This window comes from Dysidea avara, chromosome 3, assembly GCF_963678975.1.
Source record: "Dysidea avara chromosome 3, odDysAvar1.4, whole genome shotgun sequence".
Lineage (NCBI taxonomy): Eukaryota > Metazoa > Porifera > Demospongiae > Dictyoceratida > Dysideidae > Dysidea > Dysidea avara.
In genome coordinates this window covers 32,176,228-32,197,365 of record NC_089274.1, presented here as the reverse complement: position 1 = coordinate 32,197,365, position 21,138 = coordinate 32,176,228, and the positions used below count along the sequence as shown (strand labels likewise).

At 37.2% G+C, this 21,138-nt stretch overlaps 1 protein-coding gene across 1 annotated transcript in view; it reads left to right on the top strand.

The window, feature by feature from the left end:
• The window catches only part of LOC136250723 (uncharacterized), a 76,132-nt gene extending 57,016 nt beyond the window's left edge, over positions 1-19,116 (top strand). The window contains exons 17-22 of the mRNA XM_066042953.1: positions 4,914-5,114; positions 9,626-9,736; positions 10,840-10,902; positions 11,686-11,747; positions 13,939-14,020; positions 18,863-19,116. Of these exons, the coding sequence (XP_065899025.1) occupies positions 4,914-5,114; positions 9,626-9,736; positions 10,840-10,902; positions 11,686-11,747; positions 13,939-14,020; positions 18,863-18,952 (609 nt within the window). The 3' untranslated portion in view covers positions 18,953-19,116. The remainder of the gene's footprint in view (positions 1-4,913; positions 5,115-9,625; positions 9,737-10,839; positions 10,903-11,685; positions 11,748-13,938; positions 14,021-18,862) is intronic.
• The last annotated feature ends 2,022 nt before the right edge of the window (positions 19,117-21,138 follow it).

Genomic DNA, 21,138 nt, shown 5'->3' with positions numbered 1-21,138 from the left:
CCAAGAGGCTAGACAGTGCTGATTATCTAACAACTAGAAATATGTATGCTATCCTCAAGTCCCATCCACAAAGACAACAGTGCTTGATGCCTACATTAAACTGGAGGTTTCCCAGAATGTAAAGGCGTGAGATAGAGACCTGGAGTCAATACAAAGTGCTGTTCTGGATGCCATGCACCCCTCACTGCTATTTTTTAGGCTGACCCCAAAGAAGAACCAGCCCTAGTTGGCACTCCCATCCACCACACTCTACTCTATGCTAAGATGTTCTATAAAATAAGTCTAACCTAATTCCTACACCTACAGAGCTACTGAAACAGAGCCTACAGAACACAGAATAGAAAAGAAAAAAGGAAATGGGGCTTAAACAGCCCCAAGATGCCCCTCCTCCAGTGCTAGGTCAACTGATGCTGGAACATGACCCTTAAAGGGATGACCAGAGGAGGAGCGAGAACCCCTCATGCACATGATGGCAGAGTGCAATAAGGAGAAGCCAAGACAGCAGCGAAGCCAGCTCACTCTACAGTAGGGTGATTTCCACTTACGCGATAGGAGGAAGGCCAGGTACTTGTAAGCCGCAGTGGTGGAGGCACCCATGCCTCCAGAAGTTGAAAAAACTAGAGGACTGAAATTCCCATGTTCCACCTCTTGCACTCTCTCTTCATACTGACGGCGCTTCAAAGTTTCATGCTGGCAATAGGGATTACAATGGTTAGAAGGGGCATAAGGGTTAAATATTCTAACATCAAAAAAGGTAGGTTCAAACCGAAAACCCCAGAAATCAGAAGCCTTGATGTCCAAGTGAGCACCAACAGCTTGGTTAGCCATACGTAACGAAAGAGATTCACCACTCAAGGGTTAAAGGGGAGTTCAGTAGATACATCATGACAAACCTCCAACATTAACTGTGCAGTAAAATCTCGGATGTCGTTGTGGTGGATGGTGGCGAAGGCTCCGTTCGGATAGCTGAGAGCATGTTCAATGTTGTTGGATCTGCCACAGACACAGCTGGCAGGAAGATTCTTTGGAGACCAACCGTAATGGAGAGCTAACGAATCGCAAAAGTCACCTTTGTGGAGAGCAAATCCATGACATTCCAAAGGCAAAGTGAAAAGCCTGGAGGATGTACCCTTCTCACCTGCAAGTTTCAGGAACAGTTGGAGATTACTGGACAAAGTTGAGGAAAACTCAGAAAATCTCTGAAAGAGATTCTGATGTTTGGTGAATAGAGCTTCTTGTTTAAGAGCATGCTGTTGTTGTAGGTTGGAAGAATCAAAACAAGAAAGCTGATTCAAGATGGCGGATGCTAGGGGGGATGTAACGGATGTGGAAAACTGATAGTTGTCTTGAGAAGATTTACAAGGGTCAAATATACCAAGGACCCCTAGCAAAGCAGACATTGCCCATTCAGAATCATTAGGGGCATGGAGACAGAACTTCAGCAGCAAATGCAGACGAATAGCCTCCTCAAGGGAGCAAGTTGAGAGGACAAATCACACACAGTCCTAGTTTAAAAGTCCAACGAGATGACAGGCCAATAATCATAGCGGAATATGCAGCATGTGGCTGACTGGAAGCAAAATTGGAAAGCTGAATAACGTCATTCCGCCATTGACATACCTTTTCTTGAAGAAAGATGGATTTAAATTCAGGGGAACCAAGAGGAGCTCCCAAGTAGGGACAACCTTCAGTTGTAATGCACAGGGAAGTGTCGGCAAATAAGGTGCAAGCAGTGTCATAGTGATCTTCTTTAATGACCAACCAAGACTTAGAAGCATTCAGGTAATACCCATAACCAGGATCCAAACTAGACAACCGTTTCCACCAGGCCAGCAGGTCAACAAGAGACCTGGCAGCAGCAGCATCATCAGCAAACCATACTTGGGGGTGGCCAAGCCATCCAACTTTCGTATAAGAGGAACAGTAGAGAGCACATACATGGCCATAGCCAAGGATCATTCTGAGTGGTCCCCTCTTCAGAGAGTAGACATTCACCATCAATAAATAAAGAGGATGCCTCCCTATACACATTGGTAAGAGTAACAGCAAGTGGAGGGTAGATAAAATGTAAATTGTGTAAAGAAACATGCCGATTTAAGGAATTAAAAGCATTGGATGCATCGACCAAAAGCACAGCCTGGGTGGTAGAAGAATGGAAAAGGCTTTGCATAGCTTGGACTGCAGCCTCACAGCCAGCTTCTTGACCAGCACAAAGTTGAAGGTTGCCCGTGGCCTCCAAAATGTCAGCCTTCACCATAAAAAGAATAGCTTTGGATATATTTCGACAACTCGTCTCACCTATACCGATGGGACGAACGCCTGGATTCTTATCAAGGGCAATAAGGCAGCAAGCCAAGAGAGGTGAAAGGCCATGAGGATTTACGTAAGTGGATGCCATCCATCTAGCAACAGAGGCAAGGGAATCACACAAACCAGCAGATGCAGACTGGAAGGAAGTGCACATACGCCGCCAACCAGCAGCATCAATACCAGAGGTACCAGTAGCCCCATCAGTTTTGAGGCAGGAATTGCAAATGACTACTCCATCAAGACCCTCAAAGATCACTTCATGACAGGTCTCTGATGATGGAAGCTTAGGGCCAATCAGAGCATCGTAATTAATAGGAAATGAACTGGGATGTTTCTTCTTCAATTCATCTAAAACAGTACTGTCTCCCACTTTAGCACTAAGGGCACTAAGGGGAAGGAAATTTCCCTTGAGTTAGATGAAAGTAACCGAAGGGCAGCTGTTCATGCTGTAAAGGCAGCCATTGAACTGGTGGACCAGAATTAATCATTTAAAAAGGACTAAAATCATCACTCAGGTGAACAAAGCTTTCCTCCCACTAGCAAAAGAGAATAAGAATTTTATCAATGCTGTCCCCTCCTTATATGGGCCAGCTTTTGCTCAGAAATCCAAAGAATTGATGGGCCAAGTCAAAGCCATCTCCCTGGCTATAAGGACAACAAACAACAGTTTTTTTTAAATTCCCCCTCCCCCACAGTAGGGGATATCAGTACAGCCAGAAGCCAAGGAGGGGAGGAAATCACAGTGGGAGAGGATCCAGAGGCCCCAGTGGAACAAATGAACTCAATACATATAGTTTGTTTGATAATAAATTTCAAAAGTAAGTTGTGAAATCATCTAGCATGTCTGCTTTTTCTCAATACCCATTCAGTTCAACTGCCTACCATTCTCAGCCCCATGGGTATATGCAAAAAACCTAAAACCAACACTAGCTATTCTCTGAGAGAGAGAGGTTTATGGTTAATAACAAGAGTAAATAACACATTTACTCTTGCTAATAGCCAATATCAACAACATACCAGTTCTGGTGGAGTCCAAGGACTCGATCCTAGACCAGATGACTGGAATGCTGTACCTTCTAAAATATCTGGGATTCATTGTGAATGCAAAGAAATCAATACTGAATCAGCTCAGGTTATAGAATTCCTGGGCCTGTCTGTGGACTCAGTAGCAATGGAGATCACCAATCAAAATCAAATAAATTCAAATGGAAGCTCACAAACTAGTAAGCCAGAAAACAGTTTCAGCCAACATGCTCGCACAACTACTCTGCAAGATGAATGTTACAAATTGTGTCCTTCCTCCAGGGTCCATGTTCTATTTCCACCTGCAAATGACACTAACCAACACACTGGAGCAGAGCTCCCAATGCTACCAAGCACAAGTTCCTCTAGCTCAAGAGTCTATGGAGGAGCTGAAATGGTGGGACAACAACATGTGCAGATGGAATGGCAAAACACTTACACAGAGGTATGTAGATCCAGTGATCAATTCCAATGCATCCTTGGAGGGATGGGGTGTTTACTGCTCCATGCAGAAAACAGGGGGACCATGGTCCCAACAGGAGCGCCCGATGCATATCAGTTGCTTCAAACTACCTGTGGCAACAAAAACCTTTGCAAAGTCCAAGATCACTATATCCACCCTACTGAGAATTGACAACACCACAGTGGTAGCCTACATCAACAAACTGGGAGGAACAACCTCTAGGGAATTGGTGATACTCACAAGAGATCTGTGGATGTGGTGCTTGAAGAGATCCACATTGCAGCTGTGCACTTGCTAGGTGTACTGAACACAATAGCCAACACAGAGTCCTGGGAATTATTGGACAGGATAGACTGGAAGTTGAACCCTGTGACATTCCAGGGAAGCAACAACCTCCATGGAGTCCTAGACATGAACCTGTTTGTATCCAGACTGTCCACCCAGTGCCCATTCTACTTCATATCCTTATGCAATGGCAACAGATGCCTTTCTCCAAGATTGGACAGCCTTGTAATGCTATACAAAAAAGTAAACAAACAAGTGCAATGAAACATTAGGATTCAATTAGGAATCATAGACAATAAGTAATGAAACAACAGAGGTCGCCTACGCTTGCAGATATACTAGTGGACATTTAATTCCTAATTCATGCTATGCTATAACTGAATTAGGGATTAAATGTCCAGTAAGTATTTCTTCAGATGTGGACATCTTCCCTTGTTTCACTACTTTTTTCTATTATCCCTAGTCTAATTTAAAATTCCTATATACACTTGTGTTAATATAACCACTGGATTCAAATGCAGATAATACTCATTGATGTTGTTGCTAACATTTTGAATCATTTAAGTGGTACGTAAATGGATTGCACTTGCCTAGAATCTAAACTACCAGTAATTATAACCCAGAAATTAACCATATTTGAAATGTTTGCCTGCAAAATCTGCATACACTATGTAGTCAGCAAAAAGAACTTCACTTATCAAAGTTCAATCTTCTGACATAGACTTGTGTGGTTGTAGCTATTATATATATAGCCAATTGTAATTTTATGAAATTAATGATACAGTTAATTTAAATTAAGGTACGGTGCTTATCTGCTATGCTTGATCATCAGGTTATCCCATCAACTAGAATACCTTGTGAAAATGCTCAACTTGCACTACAAGCTAATCCAACTTGTGCAAGTGCTCAAGCCAGCTCTGAAGTTGCCTTTGACAGTGGCAGTCCAATAGCAGAAAGTGATATTATCACAGTGTGTACCCAGACTTGCAGAAATCTTATAAGTGATTCTGTTGTCATGTGTACTGATAACATTGTAAGTTACAGTGCTATATATATATATATATATATATATATATATATATATATACATATATATACATGTAATAGTTATACCACGGGCATGAGTGCGTATATACAGGCAAAGCACGAGTGCCCATGGTATAACTAATATGTTCTACTTTAGCATGTAGACCCACTTAATTGGCAAAATCTTTAGTTGCTATACCCTTCTCTTATATAGGGAACCAAGTAAGCTGTGATTGTGAGATTGAATTTTGCCAAACAACTGTGATTGTGGGATTCAATTTTAATACATCAAACAGTAGTTTGATTTTATTTTTGCTAATATAGCAATTTTAAGAGACTAGTGTTAATTATGTTACTTTAATTGCTACATTTACAAAAGTAAAAAACAAACTATTGTTGATATATTAAAATTGAATCCCACAATCACAGGTTGTTTGGCAGAATTCAATCCCACAATCACAGCTTGCTTGATTCCGTATATAAGAGAATAGGATAACAGTATAACATCAAAGAAATCTGATGATTTCTGGATATAGTGTGCACTCCTATTAGGTGTGCAATGTCTCGAGTTAACAAGATATATGCACTGGTGGCAGTGCATATATCTCATTAAGGCATTGTGTAACGAGATATATGCACTGCCTTAACGAGATATATGCACTGATAGCAGTGCGTGTATCTCGTTAACATTTTGTGTCAGTGCGATATGTGATATATATGCACCGGCTTTCCTTTGATCTGAGGTGTGAAAGTGGTACATATATATATATATATATATATATATATATATATATTGCATAAAAGCATGTGGATTGCAATATGTGATTTGTGTTCATATGTAATACACAATGATGTTTCATTTAAAAATCTGTATCATGGAATTTAGCTGGTAAAAAAGTAATGCCAAATATTTAGAAATAGATCTTTTACAATTAAGAATTTGTATAGATGTAATTTAAGTGTGCACAAAAGGGAGAAATTATATCATGCATAATGCAAAGTGCTTTCCATTGTCCAAGGAAGAAGTTTCATGTATAACCATTCAATAAAGTAAACCACCACAGACCATACTGAAATCTTGGAATTATGTACATGCTATTATAGTCTTGTGCCCTTCTGTGTTAAGACTGGAATATCCAAGAAGTGTGCAAACTATGCAGCACCAGACTTATGTCTTTCAAATGAAATACATAAATAGAAATACAATGTGTAATAAATCTTCTTCCCAACAAAAGATTTCAAATTCAGTCACAACATAGAAATATTTGTACACATATATACAGCAAATGAAGATGGAGACGTAATTTTCAAACATATTATGCACTGTACAATATTAACCACAGCATTCATAATTTGACAAGATATAAAAATGTGTGATGGTCATAGTATGTATGAATATGTTTGCAATATTACAACAACATGCTTAAAAAGCTTACCGTATAGTAAAAAACTTTGGCGGTAAAAAAGTGTGATGAAACCCCTCTGTTGAAAAAATTGGTTGAAAAAACTTTGGCAATTGAAATAATATTCGCCAAACTTTTTACCGCCAAAGTTTTACTGTACGGTACGTAAGGATAACGACAAGGACTGTACGGTACGTAAGGATAACGACAAGGTGTCAACTCATCAGTTAAGTAGTGTATTAAGTGTATAGGTAGCTATCGTTGTTGTTGTAGCAGTATTTTTGTAGCTACTGATCTAACGACGTGGTAGCAAAGGCGTGCTTCGCTATCTCTTGCGATGCAGGAAGCAACCGTATTTACTTTTCGCGCAGTGACCTCCAGTAGCAGAGGTTATCACGTATATCAAAGTATTTGGCCAAATCCACCACGAGACAATGAACTAGTTGACATGCTGGAAGCCGGTCAGAAATTCTATCCCAAGCCAAGGAGTGCTTACAACAGTGGGCAAATTCTTAGGAAGATCTTCAAAGTCAGCTCAATCTTTATGGCATTGTGGTACGAGCTGACCTTCATCTGAAGTTCTAGTTACTCAATGTGCTCATGTGATAATCTAAAATAATTGGCGAAAAAAACTTTGGCTAATTGAACGCTATTCTCCAAATTCGTTAAAGTTTTTTACCGCCAAAGTTTTTTACTATACGGTAAATGATATAACATGCTACATTTTGATGCGGCAATTTAAGCAATGATGAAGACTATTGAACAGACCAGATTTTATTTTGTTGGGTAGTAGTATCTCCATGTTAAAAATAGCATATAGCAAAATGGAAAGATTTATATAGATATTATAAAGTTTGGTAATTAACAGTAATGTCACACTTGAAATAATCAATTTTTTTTTTACAATTCACTGTTAGTCAATTATGCATCGGATGAATTATTTTTGTGGTAATTCAAGGTACTGGGTATTGAGTTTTGTCACTGAAGGATTTGACAAGGAGTGGAAAGCACCAGGGTATAGGTATGTAGAGCAGGGTCCCAAAAATTTAGACATTTAATATGATACAAGTATAAGAAAAATTAGAAGTTTTAAGTTCAATTAGGGATCATAGAAAAAAAGCAGGGAAACAAGGGAGGTCGCCTACACCTGCAGATATATTATTCCCTAATTCAGTCTATGCCCATGACTGAATTAGGGATTACAGGTCCACTAGTATATTGGCAACCTCTCTATTTTCCTTATTTTTCTTGATGATCCCTACAATTCCTAATTTTCCTTATACTTGTTTACTTTTATTGTAAACTGATAAACCCATGCATATTGCATCAAAAGAAAGGATGGCACCAGAGTTAATGTTTTGTCTGAACACATGCCCCCAGCTATCAATTGCTGATTTAAAAGTGAAGTGGCCATTACGCTTTGCTTTCAGCTATTTTTCAGCCCATTTTACAAATGAAGAATGGTAGGAGAAGCACCTCTGCAATCAATCCAGTCACCATGAAAGATACGCCATCACTCCTATATTTATTTAGCCTATTACACAGCACTGCAAATGAAGAACAGTTTAAGAAGTGTCTCTGAAAAGAATCCAGTTGTAATGGAAAATGCAGGTGACAAACACAACCACAGGGAAGCCGCATCATGCTATTGCAAATTGGCACCTTGCATTGTCAGCAAAAAGAACTGAAACACAAAAGAGGACAAGACAAGTCCATGATCGCGTATTGTACATACTGCAGTTGTCAATAAGGCACATCTCAGGACAAAGTAATGTCAAACAGTGAAGAAATCAAGCCCATAGCCTTTATCCATAACAAATTATGCTTGGCTGGAGGTACATGTACAGTATCAGTCAGTCAGCATACTGAGCATAAAATTCTAAAAAAATTTAAAATTCCATAGAAACATTTTGGAAGGGTTTGGAGTTGATATTTTTGGGTTGGCTGTGCCTAACCAATGCTGCCAAGTTGTAAATTGAGGCTGGTTTTAGAGTCATATTTTTGGCTGAAAAAGCCCAGTTCTTCATGATTCCTAATATATATACAGTACTACTGTACTATATGATATACTCAAATATCAAGTTAGTATAGAATAGTTACACAGATATCTAATTACAGCAATTTTGTTTCCATTGTGCAGATTAGCTCAAGTGTAGGCCCTGGCAATTATGCTCAATTTTTACCCATTATGCTTTTGAGCAGTGCTCAAGAATCAAGCCTATTATGCTGACAATTGTGCTTTCAAAGTCAGGATTATGCTTGAGAGTATTTCCAGGCTGCTGTATTAGATTAAGTAACTGCTCTGTTAGAGTATCTCAATCTTATTTCTGCAAAGTGTGAATAACCGACCAAGAAACAGTTTGTGTATATTTATGTGTTTTCAGCAGTAATAATATTGAGTTCATCATTTGCTTTCGTTCTGATGCAGTAGTGCACACATTGCACATTTTAATTAAATTTTCGAAAATTGTCCCTGTTATCCTTGATGCTTTTGTTTACCTACAAATAATGGCTAATATGCTCTAAAATTATGCCAGCATAATCAGCCAGGGCCTACAAGTCAAGTGGTGATTTCCAAGTATGATTGAAATATCAATAATATTGTGACATATACAGCAATAAAAGAACAGTTACTAGTTATTTTGCATTTGCAGAACCATGTCATGGGCATAAATATAGATGGAAATATCCTCTGTAGAGGATATTAGCTTATGTGTAGTGACTATCTCGATTCTCAGTCTTTAATGAAATATTTGAAGATAACAAGGGGAGGGGGCACATGCCTTCGTACATATTGTAAAAAGAACACTAGTAAATTCATGTATACATTTAAGAAAATTTAGACCTTTACAACATAGATTGTAAACACAGCAATTTAAAATTTGCAATGCATAGGAAGTAACAATGATCTGAATGAAGTGTAAGAGATATAGAGGAGCATGACACAGTCATCCATAGTTCCTTTAATGGGTTTCTACACACATAGTATATTGGTGGCAATTTCATTGATACTTCTTGAAAATCTCAATTTCCTCTTGTACACTTTAGACTAAATGTGAAATGTATTATGTCTCATATGCATATGTGTACATGAACATGTGTTTTATTGTAACAGGCTGCACAGAGGGGTTTTGAGGCTACCTTTAAAGTGGCCTGCAGAACAAATGGTGATGCAAGTTGCATAAATGTCGACGTTGATGTTCCAACTGTTGCAGCAGCTTTGATGGTAAGCAATGCAATACACATGTATCCACACTTACATATAGGTAAAACAGTACAACCACAATGTAATGGTCACTCTCTAGATCATCACCTGTAGAGCTTAAGCAAGTGCTACAGCCTGTATTTTTTTGGGGCTGATTTAATTATACAAGAGAAATTGTTGGCAAGCTCTACACTAGCAAGAGAGGTGTAAGTCATCGTTCATTACACGGCAATTTACAATCAAATACGAAAAACTGTCAGTTATCGTTCATTACATGGCAAATTCATGATTAAATCTGAAAAACAAACCTTTGTAATATAAACCAATATTGCTAAACTGTAAGAAAAGCATTTAAACAAAATAGCTAAAAAGTTATGATTCACAGACAAATCCATGATATGAATACTGATATCAGTCAATTTATAGTATGTATGCGTTGAGCTGACTCCTCAAAAACATTTAATAATTCATGGATGCAATTACACATGGTCTTGAAATTTGGCTCATTTGTAGTACTGCTTGATCCACTAAAAACATTTCAAAATATTTTTCTCTAATGTCTGACATAATATTTACGGCCAATCAGAATTTTCACAATACATTTCCTATGGGGAAGCCATATAAGCACAGTGTCCATTACAGTGCTTTCCCAAACTTGTACTGTACGTGTCTGTTATTGACACCTTTGCTGTTACCACTAATCATCTGGTTGGCTGAAATGTTAACTCTGTTGAAAAAATAATCCACTTTTAATTTTTAGCTGTTTTTCAGGATTCAGCTCAACTTGTACATACTATAATGTCGGCAAGTCACACTGCTTATTTGAAGACCTTCTCTTATTTATATGGTTGGACAGTGAATGGTAAAAATCACACACACACACACGCATGCACGCACGCACACACACACACACACACACACACACACACACACACACATACGAGTGCGCGCGTGCACACGTATGCACGCATGCACACACATACACACACATCGTACACCCACCAAACTGTACTAAAATTTTGCGAATATAGAAACTTACATATTTATCATTATCTTTCTGTCTTTTATATCAGTTGTGACATTTTAAAGCAATAGCATCCCACTGCATTTGTATACTTTTATAGCCTACAGGAGGACAGTGTTCAGACTTTATCAGTAGTGGAACATGCACTGCACTGTGTAAAGCAGTAAGTGTAATGTGTTTGGAGTCATGGAACATCTTTATGTGTATCAATTTGTATGACATGACATGCACATGTACCAGTTTCTAAAGTAAACAACTACACAATCACATACCGTATTGTGTCTGATTTGTGAGTTCATACTGATATAGCTACATATATGTACTTGCATGGTATCCTGATATTGTTTTATTGTTCCATGCAACTATACACTATTGCATTGGCCTAGTTCAAAGTGCCAGCTTTGTTTGTAAACTGCTTGGGTCCCTTATAAAAGAAATTGCTGTCACCAGAATAGAAATTGGTGCATATGCATGTGCTTTGTATGTGGTAGAAAGATCACCCTATAATATAAAATGGATTGTGTACAGTAAGATGTTATAAGGAGATGTGACACACGTGTTCTGACTTACAGTCTTATTATTCATATAAATCTATGAAAAATAAAGCTATTGTTTAACTGAGCACTTAATGTTGATCACTTATGACATGTAGATACTATCTGGCTGTCTGCTCATCAATGATTCCTCTCCTTCTACAAATGGCTGGTTGTGGTGGTGGTTTGACAAAGTATTCAAGGTCTTAACTACCCTAAGACTTAAATTATATTCCTATTTTAGGCTAAATATAACAGAAGGTCTTTAATTCTTGTAGGAAGAAAATTGGAATAATATTTGAGGGAGGTCTATTAACTGAGCACCTAGTAATAGATGTATATAGCACAATATTTATTCTGTACTACTGCTCAATGTATGTATGTAAATATATAGTGTCTGTTTTTTTTCACAGCAAATTATTCGTTTTGTAAATGATGCTGGCTGCTGCTACCATCCATATTATTCTTTAGCTATGTAAGTTGGCACAAGGTTGCATAGATACTATAATAACAAGTATAAGGGATCATAGAAATAAAAAGTGGTGAAACAACTACACTTGAAGGTATGATTTTAATCTCTACTTCAGTCTATACCCATGACTGAATTAGGGATCAAATGTTCACTCGTATATCTTCAGGTGTGGATGACTTCCCTTGTTTCACTACTTTTTTTTGTTTCTATGGTCCTTAATTGAACTTAAAATTCCTAAGTTTTCCTTATACACCCTGTATTTGTTTTCTTTTTGTTACATTTCTATGACCGGTGAACCAATCTGTACTACATCAAAAGAAATAATGGCTCCAAACTTATTGTTTTATCTGTACGTGTGTCCTAACTAGTAAATATTGACAAAAGTGAAGTGGCCATTATACTTTATGTTCAGCCCATTACACAGCATTACAAATAAAGAATACTATGAGAAGCACCTCTACAATCAGTCCAGTCACTAAGATTCCCATTACTAATAAATGTAGAAAGCCACCACAAATCACACCTTAAACTCATAGCAAAGCACAAAGGAAAACAAGAATTAGTCCATGATACGTGCACTGTATGTACTGCAGCATGCCAAAAGGCACCTGTTGGTCAAACAGTGAAAAAATCAAGCCTATTAGCTATAGCTTTAGCTGTTATTGAGTTATGTTTGTCTGAAAGCATCAGTCAGTCAATCAGTAGATCAGTCAGTGGAAAATTCCACTGAATATATATATATTTTAAATGGAGTAATCTATTGGTAGCATTTTGGGTTGCAGCCCTATTTAATGCTGCCAAGGTGCCATGAAAGTATATATTGTGATGCTGGTTTCTGGTCAAAATAGTTTGTAAAAAGGTGCATACTCTCTGTGATCTCTATTAAACAGTACTAACATACTGTATACTAAGATACTGTATAATGCATACATAGTACCACCAATTTCTTTTTATAAAATTCAGACTGAAATCAAATGTGGGAGTTTATCATGTTGCTGACATGATGAAAACCATCCATCTAATTTTTCATCCCACAGCAATCAGACAAAGGCAATTTGTTACCCTTGCCACCCTATGAGTTGAATTTAAGGTGAAAACTAGTGCTGTAGTCTATTCACAGTTGTTTCTCTACCTCTTCGAACATTTACCATGCCCACATTTTGAAAATGCAGTGAAGCTTACCCTTCTAGATATTTAGTTGATTGGGAAAAAATCTCAAGAGCTTGGCTTGCAAAATTTCTGGTGCCCAACTAAGTTTTTTTATATTTTCAAGTGAGTAGAGTTTTGCCTAAACCTTCTGTATTCTTAAGTTTTCATAACTTCACCAGAGTATCTTAAAACAGTTGTAAAATTGCTTAATTGAACCTTCATATGATATCTGTAGGATTTGCCTGTTAATGTTAACAAACATAGTTACAGCATTACTTGCTGCTGATCCATAATCAAATTATACAAGAAATGAATCCAGTGGTTGTGCTCATAGCAGCTTGGGTGATTGTTCATTCACCGTGGGCTATTAGCCTGCATTCATTTTGGCATGGTATATACATATCAGTTGTATTACATGCCCTCATGATTTGTTTGATGTTAACACCCATGTCATTGAACCTGCAACCCTTAGTACATATCAGGCAAATCACTCAGACCCATGATACAACTATTACACACACACACACACACACACACACACACACACACACACACACACACACACACACACACACACACACACACACACATGCAAGTAACATTGTATCATGCTGGAGCTCAACACCCAACTGCAGGTGGTTGGTCTGATTGCAGAGGTATATTAGAATTGATATGTACCATGCATATTACAGGCTGATACATAGCCCATAGCAGGCAAACAATCACTCAAGCCAATAGTAGTCCATGGATTCATTTTATAGAGACATGTCTGAAAATGACTGAAATGTTCAAATATGGCCATGGGTTGTACACATAGTTACATGTATGGAAATAATTGTGATACGTATACCTAACCAAGTTTAATAGTGAACATTGTATTCTGTGTGTTTAAAGGACAGTGTTTAAAATAAACTGTATAATGAACTCAGACTACTATAATGTGTTTATATTTACAATATATGGCAAAAAATAGTTAACTACTATATATTTAAGATATATAACAAAAAAATAGTACAATGTTTATTCACATTTGTATTTCTTATAGTGCTTCCCAGCCTTTTCCAACCACACGCACATCCACACAACTTCTTACTGCTTGTGAAATTGATGATCCTGGAATATGCTCTGTAAGTAAATAATTTTGTTCAACTGTTATGTCTGTTATCTTATAAAAGCACTACAAGTGTCATTTACCAGTAGTAGCTAGTAATGCTTGTCAGCCATCACATCTGTATTTAATACATAAAATGTGTAGTTGCATAAGTACATATTAACTTGTTAAAACTGAGTGTGTCAGCATTTGCATTCCCTATTAACTAACGTACCATGTCCTGCAATGTACTAGAAATGAACATGTGTGTTAATTTAATAATAGCCAGATAGTTATAATGTTCAAGCCATAATTATTGCTGCAGTAGAAATAACTGGGATGCACATAATTATGTACACGGAAACAATATTTTCACTTTATGTGTTACTGTTTTTTGCAGGGGTGGATCTAGGGGGTGGGCTTTGGGGGCTGAAGCCCCCCCCTTCACTTTTAGGCTTTACTTGATCAATATGCTGAGGATTATATTGAATTTTGTCTTAGCATAATTATATGATCACTAATAATACAAATACTCATAAACCCACCTTATAAACATCTTTCCAAGGTATTATCAGTGGATTTATGCTAAAGGTTATGCAACAAGGACCCGGATCAGCATTGGAGGTGTACAAAAAAATCGAGATACTCTAATAGAGCAGTCACCTACCTGTAACTACTCTAATAGAACATTCAGTGTAAGCATAAAAGTTGGTTCTGATATGGAATTTCCAAATCTGCCTGCGCCTATACATACAATGAAGTGCATTGGTCTGTTTAAAAGGCTTGTTCATTTACTTGTGTAGTATTACCATGCAGTACCGGTATACTTAATTCAGGTACACAATTTCCATTGAAAATGCTCTCAGATTCAATCTCGTATCATTCAAATTCCAGTTTCAACATTATTATTCTATCATGCACACAATTGTGAGAGAGTGTATCATGTGCTTGGTATTAATATTAGTATCATTATGAATTTGTCAGGGTCGTACAGAAGGACAAGCCTGCAAACGTACTCGCCACAATTAAACATACATACAGTAACATTAAATGCACACAAATACAATAACTAAGATGAGACAGATAGCTAATAACAGAGCAATACATAACAGGACAAAAAAGAGAAAGTTATTTGAATAGAAATTGGCAAAGGGCAGCATGAAATAGATTTGACTTCTTAATCTGTAGGATGGAATATGGTATGGTGTTCCAAAGAAAAGGGCTGTTTACAAAAAAAGAGAAGCGATATGAATTAATAGATACAATTGGCCGGATCGATAGAGGATGAGATCTAGTTGTGGTTTGGTTGTCTGAACCTACCCAAACCTTTCCATTAGCAAATGCTGCAGAGAGCCTATTATATCTAAAGGCAGTATGTGAAATATCGAAAATATGCATTTTAGGTGGAAATGCCTCCAAATTGCAGTATTTAGCATCCATTTTTCAACAATTTCCTGGGGGGCATGCCCCCCAAACCCCCTAGTTCCAGCATGCTTTAGCACGCCTCCACCCAAGAGATTAGTACCTTGAGTTAGCCCCTCCCTTTTATAAATCCTAGATCCACCCCTGTTTTGCTAATTCACTATTGTGCAGCTTTATTAAAAAAATTTTAAGATGCATTCAAAATGGTGACAACATAATTAGCTCTACACTCTCAAGTATGAGAGAGTATTACAGGGGCGGATCCAGGGGGATTCAAAGGGTTCCATGGAACCCTCCTTTTGAAAGAGCCTCTCTTACTTGAGATACTCTAATAGAGCAGTCAAGATCGAAATACTCTAATAGAGCAGTCACAATATTCTTAAGAGGAGTTAGAGGAGCAGTGTAGCAAGCTACTTGTGTAGTTATAAATAAGGAAATATAGTTCCATGGTGAGGGACAGCTATTGCCAGCAGGTGATGACCTTTTTTTTGTCTTCAACTTACAGCTAGGCTAGGCTTTAGTTGCAATTCCAGAGTGGAACCCCCTTTTTAAAAAGTCTGGATCTGCCCCTGTGTTATTGTGGTTTTAAATTAATCACAAGCACGCTTAAGTGTTTTGCTGTCATTTCCAACATAAGATGCTTATAGCTAGTTGATAGTGTTACACACAAAACTTTTTGTTGGTACGTAGTTGTCCATTTTTAAAGCCTTTACTGCTAGCACGTGTTAAGGTTGAATATGTAGCATCACAATTTGCTATCTCCTCTGTCATACTGACATGCTACATGCATAGCTTGATAAGTCTTTCTTCAGTGAATGCAAAGGGGCTCAATTCTGTACTGTAACTTTGTACAGTTTGGTTGCTGTTCAGCTCAAAAGGCAAAAATTTTGGCTATTGTCAATATGGCTTATTTCATGTGTTATATTAATATAACTATAACACTCACAGATGACTTTTGAGGGAAGCAAAGTTTTCCTGGCTTTCTATCTAATACTCTAAACCTTCAGTACAAACTAATAGGATGGATTCTGTCTTGCTTATGCACCTGCCAGTACAGAGTAATTACTAAAACTCTATGTGTGCTCTTAACATCTGTGTAGATATACATAGAACAGTTTGGCAAATAACTGTAGAAATGATATGGAACTACAAAGGGTAAAGTCTACTGCAAACTGAATGCAATTGATAAAGAATGTCTGGACATAGCCATGAGTGAAAGGTCCATGTCACATGAGTACATTTGAACAGCCACTCAACTGATTGTGCCTGCCTGGAGATTCTTATGCAAATTGGTCAGGCAGTATTTGGGTGTGAAATGGTCTTTTTTCACTTGAAACTAACAATCACTGTATCAAGAAATCATGGATTAATAAAATTTCACAGTTTTCAGTGGAATAAACATAGTTAAAGTTTAATGCATTGCCAATTAGATTGATGATGACTGTTACTATTCCCCATACACTCAAACCACTTGCACATGCAGTGGTATTAGTTGTAATTTTATTTGATCATCCATGTATGTGATTCAAGTTCATTTGTAATGTGGTTGCAAATAAAGATGTATTAGTAGTCTGGCATGGCCGCTCCTTCAATTAGAAATTAAAGGTCTGATCTGTCTAGCATCACATACTTGCGCAGATGGAATGCGGCATTACGTACATCATGAAATTAAATTTGTTTTGTTGCTATCGATAATGTCCTTCCTAGTGGAGAGGTCAAATAAACTAGCACCTTCTATTGGATATGTTATAGCTATATCCCATTACAAGGGTGATATCATTCGAGTCTGAGGTGAAGCTTCAACCGCAAATGATATTGTTTACCAATGGAGCAAATATGGAAATGTTAGTACAAAAGCACACAGCACAGCACACTGACACCTACTAAATCTAGTAATTGAAAATAGACAAAGACTGTTTCTTGACATTTATTTTATTCATCACAATAGTATAATGTCACTGTAAAAGATTACTGTAATTTGATGTAAAAAAATTTTTGTGATAAAAATTTTCATGTAAAAATATTTTGTATGATTTACGTAAATGACTGCCCTATTAGAGTAGTTTTCGTGTAAAACTATTTTCACGTGGATGACAGTAGTTCAGTCTTATGTAAAACTTTTGTGTAAGAACTTTTTGTACAAGTTTTGCATACGAAAATTATTTTACAATGAAAAAAAAGCAAATTACGGTAGTCATTTTAATGTAGCTCTGGCAATCAGCCCCAGCAGTGTATGGTGATGACAGGAACTAGAACTCACTACAACTAAATATCATTGGGTGATAAGTTAGGTATCACTTGATAATTGTTGCACAGTAGCAGAGCCATTCTATCTAGCTGTATGATAGTTTTCACCAGTGGCCAGTGCAGCACTTTGACACTCCCATGCACTGGGATATATATATAACTTGCCATCACCAAGAAAAGTTTGTATGAGTTATGCATTAATTCACAACCAAGCAATCTGTGCCAGATTCTCGTAATCTGGTATTCTTGTAATTTGGCACAAGTATGTGATGCTAGACAGACCAGACCCTTAATTTCTAATCAAAGGGGTAGCCATGCCAGACTAGCAGTTTAGGGTTTATCCCATATGGCTACAATTCAAAGCCACAAATTAGCATATCTATTAGCCAAGTGACTATCCACTCTCTTGGATTCCACTGTGCATGAGCTGCTACACTGATAGTGATATCAATCATTAAATCATGGTAATATCAATGGCGGATCCAAAACTTGAGGTACACCATCCCTCCCCTGTTTTGCACTTTCAAAATGGAACATTTTAAAGGTGATGTATGTTACCACACAGAGCATTTAAAGAAAAGCTCTACAGTATTCACTTCATAATGGCAAATGTGTAGAGGGGCATAGCTAGGTATTCCCCCCACATACTTCTTAACCAGGTAACTACAAAATAATTGAAACATTCAAGACACTAGTCAATATCTCTAATAGAACAGTTATTGAAATACCATCTGTTTTAATTTGGGTCGGCCATGCTTGTTTGGGTCAGTTACCAATCTGCAAGACTACATCATTGCCAATGTAAAACTCCTCATTAGATAGCTCAGATACAATAATGACATTTCAGTGTAAAATTGTATGTACATTTAATGATATAACTGGAGAGTTTTTCTCCCTGATCACTTGCATCTTGGCTGCTAGCTCCTGAATCCATCCCTAAATCCATCCCTGACTGTGGCATCCAATTTTATCATGGCATGTACACCTATGACATGACATTAAAGCTACACAGCTACACTGTGAATAGTAGAGAATATTGCATTCACAAAGTGCTTTCATTAATGGTGTGATAATGAAGTAGATATACAGAAGCTTATGGAAAGACATGCTTTGTATTTCAGTATAAACAATTATGCATGTATGTACATTCCTATTTGTAAAATCTAACAGCCACTTGACATGTTAATACTCTGTGTGCTTTGACCAACAGGCAGTCAGGGGTGGTGGTGGTGCTGACACAATAAAGGCTATCAGTACACTGGGTCTACTGATGATAACACTTATCACCTTTATGGCATGATCATATACACACTAGTAGCTGCTATTTGTTTATTCATTAGCTTAGTTCTTTACTTATAACTAAACTTATTAGGTGTACACATGAAGGTTGTTCAATTTTTAAAAACTATTTGTATGATTATCAGTGTGCATTGTTGGAAGTTGAGGAGTGACAATAAAAGCATGGATGTGCACAATAGCAATACGAAGGGTGTGGTTGATGAAGCACTGGTACTGTGATCTTAGCCATGATTTATTAGATGCCATATTGTGTATTGCCTTTAAATCTTTAAAACTATTGCAATATGTATTACAATATTTTGGATCAGGACTTTTGGCTATGTTATACTTATGAAAATAACTCAACAGACAGCATTAGTATCATGAGGTATACACCCCACTGGTCAAAACTACTAATGGCAAACAGTTATCAAATGGATTGTACAGCTCAATACAACTACAACTAGTACTGTTTTTTGTTTAGGATATGGCTTCTTGTCATCACTAAACCATGCAGTGTTTATTCTAGAGCTGTTAGGGGGGGGGAACATTCCCCCCCTAAAATCTCAGACTCACCCCCTAAAATTGTGAGTGACTACTAGGTTAAGCTTGTTGTTAAAATGGCACACCAAAAATGCTCTCAGATTCAATCTCAGAGTGGTTAATATGTAAAATTTCCCAGGTTAAAAATTGCAAATGCAACCTTAAAAGTGCTCTCAGATTCAGTATCAGATCAATTAATCTGCTATGTCATAGGGTACATATACGACTAACAAAATTTCATGCATATAGTAATGGCTATTCAATATCTGAGAGCTCAAGTCTACCCAGTTTTTTCCTAACTCTCAAAATTGTCTTTAAATTCAATCTCAGTATGTGTAATTGGTAAAATTTCCTACTTATAAAGCAGGAAATAAGCAAGTCACAGCTGCCACTAATACTCCTCAGATTTAATCTCAGAAAGCCTGATCATATAATCTGGCTTCACTCAATCACAAAATCAAAATCAACAGCCTGGCAACTATTTCAAGTGTTTCACATAGTTCTGAACTTGGACAACTATATAGCAGACTTTCACCTGGTCACCCCCCAAAATTCTTGATTCCCCAAAGGGGAAATCCTAGAATAAACACTGAAACCATGGTTTTAATACCTTTCCTCCAGAAGAATGCATAGGCTAATCAATAATATTAGTATGTTTCATCACATATATTGGATTGGATTGTGGTGGTAAAAATAATTATTGTAATATACCAAATCATAATATTATAATTATTGTTGCACTATATACTAGGTTTTTCATAAACTGTATGGGTGTGTAGGTGTGTGTGTGTGTGTTAATTTGCTCGTGTGTGCACATGAGTGTGTGTATATACATGTGTGTGTGTACATGCATGTGTATGTGTGTGCATGTGTATTTTTCTGCGTCCATGAGTGTGCCTCTGAATCTTTGGAAGGGCCACACAAAGCTGGTTGAGTGAGTAGCTATAGCAACATTGTTTTGCTTTGCAATGAACAATGACTAAGTTTGTTATTAATGCAGAGGACAAAGGCTAGCTCATCATGCATACTTGTTGTAAGCAATTACTTAATTTATTCTCATTTGGGTTCTAGACAACTGCAACCCTCATAATGCATAGTTATTATTGCACTGTTTTCTTTATAAATGTGTTCCAGAATTGTATTATGTATGGTTGTAAACCATGATATAAAGAACAGCATGCTGATAATGTACAGTTAAATAACAATGACTTTGTCATATTCCTATGTCAATATACTGTTATGATAATCTCTTACTATTATCCTTGTAGCTTTAGCTACACTCACAGCATGCATATCTTCACAACTTTTTGCTGCTTGTGATAGCCATTGAAAATCCTGGTTAAGTAATTTCAAGTGTCAGGTAAAGCAAATTCTAATGTAAAATGGTAATCACGTTATTATGCTTAACTAACAAAAAGAGTTTATCCGACTTTTATGGGGACAAAGCTCAAGGATAAAGGCTACAGCCATTCTCAATGGTCAAGAATGAATACATTTGCTAGGTTAGTGCCTTTGCCTGTAAACTAAGATGGTTGTGCCTACAAAGTGCAAAATTATGACCAGCTAACCTACTCAAATTGATATCACACTTGTCTGCTTAAACCAAGTCAGCAGCGATACTCATAATGGGTAACTCAAAGTAACCAAGAGTGTTTGCTCTATTCA